Source organism: Papaver somniferum, chromosome 11, assembly GCF_003573695.1.
Source record: "Papaver somniferum cultivar HN1 chromosome 11, ASM357369v1, whole genome shotgun sequence".
NCBI lineage: Eukaryota > Viridiplantae > Streptophyta > Magnoliopsida > Ranunculales > Papaveraceae > Papaver > Papaver somniferum.
The window spans coordinates 7,503,207-7,516,579 of record NC_039368.1 but is presented as its reverse complement, the minus strand read 5'-3'; the positions used below and the strand labels follow the sequence as shown (position 1 = coordinate 7,516,579).

General features: G+C 37.8%; 1 protein-coding gene across 1 annotated transcript; it reads right to left on the bottom strand.

The window, feature by feature from the left end:
• Nucleotides 1-11,926: 11,926 nt before the first annotated feature.
• Nucleotides 11,927-13,373, bottom strand: LOC113320752 (F-box/kelch-repeat protein At3g06240-like). The gene has a single exon (XM_026568644.1). It carries the CDS (start codon nt 13,243-13,245, stop codon nt 11,998-12,000), a length of 1,248 nt encoding a protein of 415 aa, XP_026424429.1. The 5' UTR covers nt 13,246-13,373; the 3' UTR covers nt 11,927-11,997.

Below are 13,373 nucleotides of genomic sequence, written 5' to 3'. Positions count from 1 at the left end.
CCACCGTGCCAATGGCAAACCATGCCAGCCATGTCTCCGCGCCAAAGCATGTCAACCATGCAAGCCGCGCCACCGTGCCAATGGAAATCCGTGCCATCCACGTCTCCGCGCCAAGGCATGCCAACCATGCCAGCCGCATCACATGTGCCAATATAATGCCGTGCAATCCACACCTCCGCGTCAAGGCATGGTAACCTTTGGACCAACGCCAAAACCCTAGTTTTGGCCACGCCTAAACCGCGCCAAGGCATGTCGTGCCAGCCACCTTGTCGTGCCTAAAACATACCATGCGGGCCTTCCCCTCACGGCTGCCAAAACGAAGGCGTGCGACAATCAATGGACACCCTTCCATCTTAGATGCAAATCTTAACCATCCAAGGTCACCAAATGATGAGTGCTAAAAAGTGCATATTTTTATATATTTTTCTTGGCATTGAACTCATCTTTTGTGCATGAATTCTACATTTTATCCCATATTCTGTGTTTTCGTTGTTTTCAAGAATAAATACTTTTCTCAATTAATTTTGCATTTTTAGGTACTAAATAAAGCCTGGTTAATTCACGGAGCGAAAAGAGCAAAGAAACGGCAAAGACTCCCGCAGAAAGGCAGCGAAGAATGATGTTTGCAAGAGCCGGATCAACTAGAAGTGGGCTTGAAGAGGAAGAATTGTCCTTAAGAAGATATGGGCTTGGCATACTCAAGGCCCAAAACCCTTACCCAAATCCATTTCCAATATCCATACCCATTTTCATGAGAGCCGTCAGTTTGGATCAATCACATCATCCAACGTTCGCCTCATCATCGTGCATCAAACTCTGAAGCTCCTGTCAAACATCATAGTACCTAACTCCAATCTAAGCCGTCAGTTTTGATGTATCACACATCTAACGGTCACTCCACGCCTGCTTCCATCTTGCTGTTAGATTCATTTCAGAAGTGACAATCCAACGCTCATCCTCGCTGTTCATCAAACCCTGATGCTCCGCCCAACACTATAGTACCTAACCCTATACCCAAAACAGAACCAAACAACCCCTACCCCAAATTCCATCGATCCCATCTTCTCCCTCACCGTCCGCAGAGAAAACTCTGCCATCGCCACCATCCCTAGCCGCCTTCTCCTCTGCCATACCCACTCTACTTCACCAACTACAGAAACCCATCATCACCACCAACCTTCCCTACTAACTATCAATCGATTTCATCGATTTCACACCCCTCTTCTCACTGTTGGCGTGTGAAAGTGGTGAAATAGGATGATGGCTATGAAGCTAGAGCATGGAGAGGAAGAGGAGTAGCAACAACAGTATGGGTAAGCAATTGTCCCATCAATTTCTCGAATTTTGTTGTAACCCTAACCCTAACTGTTGATTTGGGAATTTGGGGGAAAATTGTAAACCCTAATTTTGGGTATAAATAGAAGGCTTGTGTGTTGTGTTAAAGATATGCCTGGATTAGCCAGAGCACCACCTTAGAGGCCTGGACTAGCCAGTGCTCTCTACTGTTACTTCTTGTTTAATTTCAAGTTCAGTAATTTCAATTGTATTTGTTCACCATGTCTAGTATGTTCTAATTACTCTTTCTAGGGTGTAGATGAAACCCTTAGTCATATGTTGAGAAAATTTCTTTTCAATGTAATGTTCTTATGATGTTCACTGTTGTAGGATGATTACTAGCTAAAGCATTCAAATGCACTTGTGATGAGTTATACTGTGAGAAGACAGTTCATGCTAGGAGTGAATTAGATAACATAGCTAGAATTATTATCCATTTTATCCTGTTAGGGATGATAGTTAGCTAAATTGATCAAATGAACCTGTGATAGGCTGTACTGTAAGAAGACAGTTTATGCTAGGGGTGAGTTAGTGAGAATGGTTGGCATATTATCCATTTTATCCTTCCCTGGAAAGGAACAAGAACATAAGTTGAATAGGTATTGCCTTAGCTTAGGATTATTAGGTGGATTCAAATTCCCTAGTGCTTTTAGTCACTGTCACTAGAAATAGTTAGGAAACTTAGAAATCAGTAGAAAGATTTAGAAAACAACACCAGCTCCCTCCTTGTCCCTGTGGACTTCCCCTTATTTGCTCACTCACTACTTTAGATCATGTATACTTGCAGGTGTAGGTTAAAACATAGTTTTAGGACTTATTCCTTTTGCTATAAATTTTTTGGCGCCGCTGCCGGGGACTCGGTGGCGGCGCTGTTATTATATTTCTTTGTTTTTCTTTCATTGCTCTTTGTTGTTTGTTCATTCTCATGTTAGCTTGCTGTTTTTGTATCTTGCATTTCATACTAGCTGCATATTGGCTTAGTTACATGTTAGTCAATTCTGTAAGCATTTTATTGTAGAAATCATTGTAGTTATAATCATTCCGTTGTCATACTTGCATCATCTTAGCTGTTCTTGCATACTGTTTTGCATTACCAAGCATCTTTGTTGTTCTTGCTTACTTAGTTGCATCTTTTATCTTAGCTTAGTGTAAGCATAGTCCCTGTTCTTGCACTTCCTGTTACGCATTGTCTTACCTCTTTAGTGCATTGTCTTGCTTATTTCTCTTGCTCTTGTTATTGCTCTTGCTTTTGCCTTGCTGTTGGGTTCAGAACAAAAGCTGCTGCAATTGAACAAGCCCACTTGATGTTGAACAATTCTGCTGGGCTTGCTGTTTGAACTGCAGTAGTGATCCTGCTGCCAAGCTTCTGTTGTTGGGATGTGCAATAAAGAAAACAAAATCCCAACAGGGTCTCAAACAAACAAAGGTCAGGAAGATCCAAGCCCAACTGGGCTTTTGCAACACAATTAAAAGGGACCAAAGCCCAACTGGGCTTCCCTCCAAAAATAGGTAAGCCTAAACCCATTGAGAGAACCCAACCTGTGGGCTTCCTTTTTTTCTTGTGTGCTTGTAATATTAAACCCAACAGTTGGGTTTTTATTTTCTGTGGGTTTGTGTTTTTGTGTTTTTGGGCTTAACCTTTTTAGATTATGGGTTTGCTTTGTTTGTATAACTAGTTTGATGGGCATCATTGATTTTATTGCCATCCATTTAAAAGCATCACTTCGGCCCTAAATCTAAAAATGAATGGATTTTGGTCTGCCACTGGGAATAAATCTATTAGAGAAGCTTACGGGCAAGATTCACCTTATGAGCCTCCCACAGATCATGATGTCAATAGTTATAGGGATTATAATTATGGACCTTTTCAAGGTCATGAGCCTCAATATGCAAACCCGTATAACTATTCACCCATGTATCAACCTAGCCAACCGGAAATGCATGCTTGTACCTTATGTGGTGGTTTAGACCACCTTGATGAATATTGCTATATTTTGCATGAATTTAGGAAATCTAGGGGATACCATGAAAATCCAACTTATGAAATGCCCACATATTGTGAGGCCGGTAGTCATTGGGACCATAATCAATCCTTTGAGGGTTGCGATCAATATTTTGTAGACCCTAATGACCATGAACACATGTACCAATCACCACAATTTGAACATGAAGAATTTTGTACTCCCATGAATTTAGACTCCACCATAGAATCTCTCAGTGAGATAAACTTTGATAGATCTACATCACGAATTCAGGCGAAGTTAGATCAGATTTTGCTTCACCTACAAAAGGAGGAAATTCATGAGGAAATGTATGTTGTCCCTAATGAAGCGTCTAGTCCCATTCATGAAAATGATGTTGAATATGAACCTAATTTAGATGAACATGAATCGACTAAGGACACCATCACTTTTAATGAGGACCAATATGCATGTTACAATGATGAGGATTATGATGATTATGATGATGTTATGTTAGAAAAACATGTTTTTGCCGAAAATATTGTGGAACCTTTTGGTTCAATAACATATGGCTTCTCGCCCTCGACCTTCATGAATGTTGTTTCTTCTAATAATCATTTTAATTCATATGATCTTGATATTGACATGGGGCTTGTACAATTATTCTGTGAAGATGAACATGACATAGGAGAAGTTGAATCTTCTGTAGACACTAATTTTATTATGCATAAAAACGAATTTGATGTGTCTGATTCCTTGCCTAAGTCACAGTATGCTATTTCTTCTGATATTGATTTGCGTACTTCGGATAATCATGATACCGATTTAGGTCTTGATGTTTTGTTCGATGAATATGTGCATGATGTGCCTAAATCACAAATTGAAATTATTCCCCCCAACCTAGATTTGGTTTGTAACAAAACTTTTAAACCAACTAATCTGAGAGTCCCTAATCTAGGATTGGAACTGTGTGCTTCCCAAGTCCTCTTGGACTATTTATCTGCTAAATATAACATCTTTAAAGAACCACAGTTGGAATTAATTTCTCTGACCATCCCGCAAAAAGTTCATTCTGAGTTAGACCTTGTGAATCCTGAACCCCTAAAATTAAAAGATTTTGTGCTTCAAAGTAAACCTGTTGAAAAATATAGCTTTGGGGGTGATTCATCCGGTTTTTCACGCTCACTCCCATTTCAGTCCAATTATAGTTGTTTGAAACTGTCTATATTTCAGCACTTCGTCTTTTGGGTTGATCCTCAACTCTTTAGACTGTATGTATATAGTGAATTTCTTATATATAATTCGGTAGGTAATGTTTAGTAGAATCTTTTATTTTTTCTTTTGTATATATTGTGCTAATCCAATGTTCTTTCACTTAAGTTACTGTTGGATTTTTGCCTTGAATAACGGAGTTCTAATTTTTCTTTCGCCGTCAAATCGGGTATTCTCTTTCCTTTTTCTCTACTCAGCATAATCCTCTTCGTATGTTATAATTCTTTTCATATTTTGAAACATTGAGGACAATGTTTAGTTTAGGTTTGGGGGTATGGTATAGATACCACGATCACATGTTATAATTGAAAACAGACCTCCTTCTTTTTGAAAAATTGAAAAATTTGAAAAAAAAAAAAATGAAAAAAAAACATAAAAATGGAGCTCATTTACCTTGAAATGTTGACTCTTGTGCAAATATGTAATTTTTAGGATTCTTAGTCTAGATATTTAGGCACCCTGATTCTAGCACAATTCACATAGTGATAAGAAACTTGCACGCGCACGATCTACCAATACATGTATAGCCTCATCCTTGAGGTGTTCTATCGGAAGTTTTAGTTGCCAATCACTTTAGAATACTGAACGAAACTTGACTAGCTTGTTCTTTGGTTGGTTGGGATAGAAGGTGGAGGTTACATTAAGAAAGACAACCATCGAATTTAACTGGGTGCATCAAAAAGGGCTACCTCTTGCAAAGTGTCATGTAATTTTTTGTTTCTTTTTGTCTATGTATCAAAAGTGTTACCATGTCGAAAAAAATAAAATATCAACAAAAAAAAAAGGATGTATATATTCAAAAAAAAAATCAAAAAATAAATAAAATAAATAAAAAAATAAATCAAGTATTTATCAATTCCATCCTCTCTTGTTCCAAAAATAAAAGAGAGTAGTCAATGCAAATAAGAGTCATGTAAAGAGTAATCTTTTGTTGTATTATAGTAAGCAAGGAAGGGTGCATGCCATTGATGTAGAACGCGAGTAATTGTGAAATACCTCCAACTCATTCAAAATTCTCGTAAAGTCCGGACAACTAGGTAGATTTCGACCTCGGTTCTTAGCCTGAGAAACTATCTCTTGGTGATTAGTAGTCATAACATCCGATCTTTCTTTACACATGTGTAGATACACTTTACACTCTTATCACATGTCTTTATTTGTTATCAGTGCTAGGATTGTGCCTTTGATAGCTAGATTGACATCTCCATTTTGCTGTGAGCTTCTACTGTCTTGCACATGTCACATTTCATGGAATCTGAGCTTATATTTTGTCCTAGAACTTTGTAGGTACGTTTTAAGCAAACCTTCACGAGACTTCAACTTGTCCACTAGGGACACTTAGTGGTTTAAAAGGCTTAGTGCATACGTTAAATGCATTCGAGAGACCAGCGACAGTGGTATAGGTAGGATTTCCTTAGTTTTGTTTTACTTGAGGACAAGCAAAATTCAGGTTTGGGGATATTTGATGAGTGCTAAAAAGTGCATATTTCTATATATTTTTCTTGGCATTTAACTCATCTTTTGTGCATTAATTCTACATTTTATCCCATATTCTGTGTTTTCGTTGTTTTCAAGAATAAATACTTTTCTCAATTAATTTTGCATTTTTAGGTACTAAATAAAGCCTGGTTAATTCACGGAGCGAAAAGAGCAAAGAAATGGCAAAGACTCCCGCAGAAAGGCAGCGAAGAATGATGTTTGCAAGAGCCGGATCAACTAGAAGTGGGCTTGAAGAGGAAGAATTGTCCTTAAAGAAGATATGGGCTTGGCATACCCAAGGCCCAAAACCCTTACCCAAATCCATTTCCAATATCCATACCCATTTTCATGAGAGCCGTCAGATTGGATCCATCACATCATCCAACGTTCGCCTCATCATCGTGCATCAAACTCTGAAGCTCCTGTCAAACATCATAGTACCTAACTCCAATTTAAGCCGTCAGTTTTGATGTATCACACATCCAACGGTCGCTCCATGCCTGCTTCCATCTTGCTGTTAGATTCATTTCAGAAGTGACAATCCAACGCTCATCCTCGCTGTTCATCAAACCCTGATGCTCCGCCCAACACTATAGTACCTAACCCTATACCCAAAAAAGAACCAAACAGCCCCTACCCCAAATTCCATCGATCCCATCTTCTCCCTCACCGTCCGTAGAGAAAACTCTGCCATCGCCACCATCCCTAGCCGCCTTCTCCTCTGCCATACCCACTCTACTTCACCAACTACAGAAACCCATCATCACCACCAACCTTCCCTACTAACTATCAATCGATTTCATCGATTTCACACCCCTCTTCTCACTGTTGGCGTGTGAAAGTGGTGAAATAGGATGATGGCTATGAAGCTAGAGCATGGAGAGGAAGAGGAGCATCAACAGCAGTATGGGTAAGCAATTGTCCCATCAATTTCTCGAATTTTGTTGTAACCCTAACCCTAACTGTTGATTTGGGAATTTGGGGGAAAATTGTAAACCCTAATTTTGGGTATAAATAGAAGGCTTGTTTGTTGTGTTAAAGATATGCATGGATTAGCCAGAGAACCACCTTAGAGGCCTGGAATAGCCAGTGCTCTCTACTGTTACTTCTTGTTTAATTTCAAGTTCAGTAATTTCAATTGTATTTGTTCACCATGTCTAGTATGTTCTAATTACTCTTTCTAGGGTGTAGATGAAACCCTTAGTCATATGTTGAGAAAATTTCTGTTCAATTTAATGTTCTTATGATGTTCACTGTTGTAGGATGATTACTAGCTAAAGCATTCAAATGCACTTGTGATGAGTTGTACTGTGAGAAGACAGTTCATGCTAGGATTGAATTAGATAACATAGCTAGAATTATTATCCATTTTATCCTGTTAGGGATGATAGTTATCTAAATTGATCAAATGAACCTGTGATAGGTTGTACTGTAAGAAGACAGTTTATGCTAGGGGTGAGTTAGTGAGAATGGTTGGCATATTATCCATTTTATCCTTCCCTGGAAAGGAACAAGAACATAAGTTGAATAGGTATTGCCTTAGCTTAGGATTATTAGGTGGATTCAAATGCCCTAGTGCTTTTAGTCATTGTCACTATAAATAGTTAGGAAACTTAGAAATCAGTAGAAAGATTTAGAAAACAACACCAGCTCCCTCCTTGTCCATGTGGACTTCCCCTTATTTGCTCACTCACTACTTCAGATCCTGTATACTTGCAGGTTTAGGTTAAAACATAGTTTTAGGACTTATTCCTTTTGCTATCACCAACCAACGCAGGGTAATCTTTGGCCCAACGCCAAAACCCTAGTTTTGGCCACGCCTAAACCGCGCCAAGGCATGCCGACCATGCCACATGTGCCAATGGAATGCCGTGTCAGCCACCTTGCCGCACCTAAACCATACCATGCCGGCCTTCCCCTTACGGATGCCAAAATGAAGGCGTGTGACAATCAACGGCCACCCTTCCATCTTAGATGCAAATCTTCGCCGTACAAGTTCACCAACCAACGCATGGTAACCTTTGGCCCACGCCAAAACCCTAGTTTTGGCCACGCCTAAACCGCGCCAAGGCATGCCGACCATGCCACATGTGCCAATGGCATGCCGTGCCAGCCACCTTGCTTCCCCTAAACCATACCATGCCGACCTTCCCTTCACGGCTTCCAAAACGAAGGCTTGCAACAATCGACGGCCACATTTCCATCTAAGACGCAGATATTAGCCGTCCAAGATTACCAGCTAACGCAGGGAAACCTTTTGGCTTGACGCCAATCCCTAGTTTTGGTCGCGCACAAACAATGCTAAAACCTTAGCTTTTTGCCACGCCTAAAATAGGCCATATTAAAGCCATGCCGGCCATGCTTTCATGCCACTGGCTACAAAACGAAGGGTGCAATAATCAACGGCTACCCTTCTTGTCAAGATGCAAAATCTCGACCGTCGAAGGTCACCACCGAGCCCTGATTAAATATCTCTCAGGAATGCAACAATTTTAACAACACAAGTTAAAATTGATCATCTCATATACAGAAAAAAAAATCACAGAGTATTATCCGATTAAATAGAGGACATATACTCGTAATAACATCTGGATTTTAACAACACCAGTTGGACCGTAGATAATGACTTCAAAAGCCATAAAAAAATGTCCAAATAAATAAATAAAATTATAGTCTACTTGACGTAAAAATTGAAAATTGACCATGAATTTGTTTGTTAGAGCAAGAAAAACATAAATCTCCAATGGCCTATAGGGCCGACGAGATATTCATTCATCTAAGAATGAAATTATAGACACTTTATTTCATTCAAAGAAATTAATATAAAGATCAATATTGTCACTACAAGGACTAATTAATGATTTAGGCTCACAAGCCGGGTGCGCACCCACTAATCTTGAGTGTCTAACCGTATTTCAACTACAAGTGGGACGGTTCTATATTTTGGAGATCAATATACGAAGGAAAAATAAAAATTGCTAAATATCTCTCAGGAATGCAACAATTTTTTTTATTATTATTATTTACTGGTATTGCAAATTGGTTTAATCAAAATAACGGTACCATATTTTCTAGAATCGATAGAAAAATGTTTCTTTTGAAGAACATAAAGAAATCATTATCGTTATTCTTTTTGGAAAAAAAAAACCACTTCGTGGTTGACTAACGATGGTTTCTTCTAGGGAATAGAAACTAATCATTATTCCTTGCAAGGAATGGAACCTAATCATTATTCCTTGCAAGGAATGGAACCATACTGGCCTAAAAATAATTTAGACTGCCAATTTATTTACATCTCATATCCTAGTATTAATGGAGGAGAGAAAATTAATATCAATTGGTTTATACGATATACCAAAATCGTTTGAATGATATCGTGAAAAGAAAACATGTCGTTTTAGTCATTGCATATGGAAATCCATTTTATGGTTACGGATAGTTTCTTGTAAATAAATGGAAATCAAAGAGTAAAATCACATAATCTAAATCCAGCGGATAAAGATATCAAAATTAATTGGTCGTAGGTTTTTCAACCATGCACGTGATTAGCTATCATAAAGATATAAATTACGATAATACCAATTTTTATGATCATAGTTTCATCAGAGGAATCGAAACTATAAATCATATTTTGATGGATTTTTTTTTCTCTATGAAAAGGATAAGAAAAGAAAGGGGAAATCAAACTTGTTTTACAAAGTTGATCACCTACGCCCCCAAAATATTGACGATGTGTATTTTTCTCTCCCTTTAAGGGTTAATGGATTTTAATTGCACCTCGGAAGAAAAAAAAATTGAGAATGAGTATAATCATATTCTCGCGGTAGGCGTTGTGAAGATATAGAATCCGTCTCCAAGAAATACACCGCGATGCATAAGGGGGGAAAGAAATCATCACCCATTAATGTTGATCATCATCAAATAGAAAAAGGAATATAATATTTGATCAATTAATAATACAACATAAAAACAGAGTCTTTGCTCATGCACTCCGATTGAGATAAGGAGAGCCTAATGATTCAATCCACCTAACACAAAACAACATATGAGGACAAAACAAGAGTTAGCTAGAGGTCTATTGTGTGAATCAAACGGAACCACCGGATACAAAGTTAATAAAACAACGAAGGTTAAAGGTTAAGAAATATCCCTCTGTATCGTGTTTTGAAAGCTTAATCCATCTGAGCAGTTCTCTTGGCGAGCAACATGCCTAACTGTAGAGCGTGTGATTAGAGAATAGAGCGTGTGATTAGCTAGTAGAGCAATGGGCGTGATAACGTCTTGGAAAACTAGAAAATAGAGAAGAAAAGACACAAAGTGAAGAGAAAAAGAGGGGAGAAATTCTTATTATTATGAATGTAGAATACAATGTTTAAGCCTCTATTTATATAGATAGAAGACTTGGTGTCCAAGATATGTAAACCATAAATTTAGACACCAAAGACATCTTAGTAAATAAACTTGGTTTATAACAACTAGCAGAGTTAGTGACTAGTGAATGCTAATTGTAAGGTGTAACCTGTACTACATTAGTGTAGCCTCTAACTTGTACAACTTAGTATTTTATATCTAAAACCGAGACCAACATAATGCTTATAACACCATTCCAGAATTTGGAAGACTTAGTTTCTTTTGTTGCTGGTATATAAAATCTTCCTTATTAATAACTAGATAAGATCTTTTCCCGTATTATAATACCGAACTTCTGTTATTCAGTTTCTCAATTTTCCCCACCATCTCAGCCCGTCAATTTAACTAGATAACATAGACAACAACAACTAGGTGCACTCACGAAACAACTTAAGTTAAAAGAAATTTGAAACAAAAGAACGGGTATAAATAGTTTCTTAATTTTCTCATGAAAAGCAATGATTTTGAGGACATTAGTAAGACGATGCGATTAAGTAACATGAAATACGCGCTCAGAGTAACCTAACTAATTTGTAAGTCCGAATATATGTGACCATTGATCGAAACGGAAAAACGGGTTTCATGTTTATTTGCATGAGAGAGTTCGATTTCACTCCTTCTAGAGTGCCGTGAACAGACTCGGGGTTTTTGTTACCAGGATACGGAAGTTTTAATCAAATGTTACAGTTGTCCGGAGATAGGTTTTTAGTTGTTGACTCGTCACCTGAACAGTTGACTAGCTGTCATTTTGACCTGTGATTCTGTGAATTAGTACTCTGTTTTTGACAGCCATTTCTTTCTCTTTTTTTCTTCCGAGTTTATGAATAGCTTTGGTACACCATATCACAGATGAATGAAAGCCAAGGCTGAATAATCCTCAAAATACATGACTGACTCGGTTGTAAGCAATAGCTTGGTTGGTTCATAATTCCGATGAAGACAAAATCACGTTAGTTGGTTCTTTCAGTTTTGGGGGCATATACTAGTGGCCATTTTTCCGGGGCACAGATAAAATGTCCCTTCGGCAATACTATTATATAAATCAAAAATCTAAACATGCTCGTTGTTCATAATGTATACCTTGTTTTTCTACAACTACTTTTTTAGTAGCAAAATCTAATGGTGAAAGGTGAAATAACGATTGACAGTGTGTTGAACTTTATACAAATTTTCTATGCGACAGTGGGAGTTATATATGTTGTAAAAGGTCGTTTAAGGCGCACTAGGTGTAGGACCAGCGCCTAGTAAAAAAATGCGCCAAGTGGGGCCGCCATGACCAAATTTTTTCTTTTCTTGTTTTTCTTTATTTTGGGAGCCTTTGGCGCCTCTGAAGAGCTTAAACGCTAAACGAGGCAAGGCGATGGGCTTGGTGCCTCGTCCAGCGCCTTTTACAACATTAAGCGGAAGTATATTATTAGGAACATGATACATACGTAAATAAAACAAAAAGTTAAACATTACTAGTGCCATTTATTCAAAGCCAAAACCATTAAAACAATGCAAATACAATGTAAATAAGATAAATTTAACATTTAAGAAATTATCCCATACAAACAACTGTTCTGTCCCTAAGTGTTATCTTCCTTTGAGTATTGGAGCCTACTGAAGCCAAAGTCCTGATATAAGAACTGATGGAAATATAGTATTTGGTAAACTGTGGTGGCATACTATGGATATCTATAGCTCTACCTTTTCCGTGAATAGGGTCATATAAAAACAGATGTCTTCCATCCTGATTAGAAGACTTTTGAAATAGTAACTCGCCATTCTTGAAAGACCGTATAAAGGTCGAGCGCGTAACAGGATGTTCACAAATTATCTGTAGGTCCATGATGCAAAGTTCAGTCCAAGAATTTCTTCCTCCGTTGTCCTTCATCACCCATATTTCTGTTCGAATATTGTAAACAGTATATATTAGAGCAAGAAATCCCCCCACAACAGCTACTGTTGTCGCACTTGAAGTTATATTATAACGATAAAGATGTTGTGGTAGTAGCACTTCCTGGAAGCTCTCATCAAGCATAGCAAAAGAAACTAAAACTTGTTTGGAATCTTCGGATCCATTAGATGGGCTTGCCAACCAATGAAAAGCTCCTTCGAAGAAAACAATATCATAAGAAGTATGTTTGTAAGGGATTTTTGGGATGACTCTCCATGAATTTGATTCAAATGAATAGACACGGAGAATATTATTCTCCAAGTCTTCACGATTTGAATATACGCCTCTTCTTTTTCTCGTATTGATGCTTGCAAGTTCTACCATCTTGAAATCACCAGTTTCAGAATCACAACCAAAACCTATGCACCCCCTTTTACGTGGAATTTTCCGGGTTTCTCTTGTACATGGGTTCCAAAGGAGAACTAAACCGGGAGCAGTCAAGCAAACAACACCATTACAAGAACTTATAAATTTAAACCCATCCATTGAAAAATAACTATCACATGTTCTATTACGCATTTGCTTCTCGTAATCATCATAAAATTTATATTGTATAGCTCTATCAACAGTGCAATCTGCATTAACAGTTTCATTATAGAGTACTGATGATAACGACGATGATGAATATTCATAATTGTAGTCTGTAGAGCAAATCATGTTTTTATAATCCCACATGAGACTAAAATTTTCCTTTTCAGTTTCACGATCTAAATGTAGTTTAATAAAATTAGGGTCACGAAACAATCGACACCAAGACTTACAAACGCACCTGAATCGTAAGATTGATTTCACCGGTAACCGAGAAAGAATGTTAGAGATTATATCTTCTGGGAGTAGTAAGCTTGACATTTTTATCTCCTACTATTGCAACTGAATCTCAATTCGTTTACTGCTGTGCAAATTGTTGCAGAGTTTTTATTGGGACAATCATGTATACCTATTCTAAGATCTGACTAAAGATTTTCCTGACTGTTCAA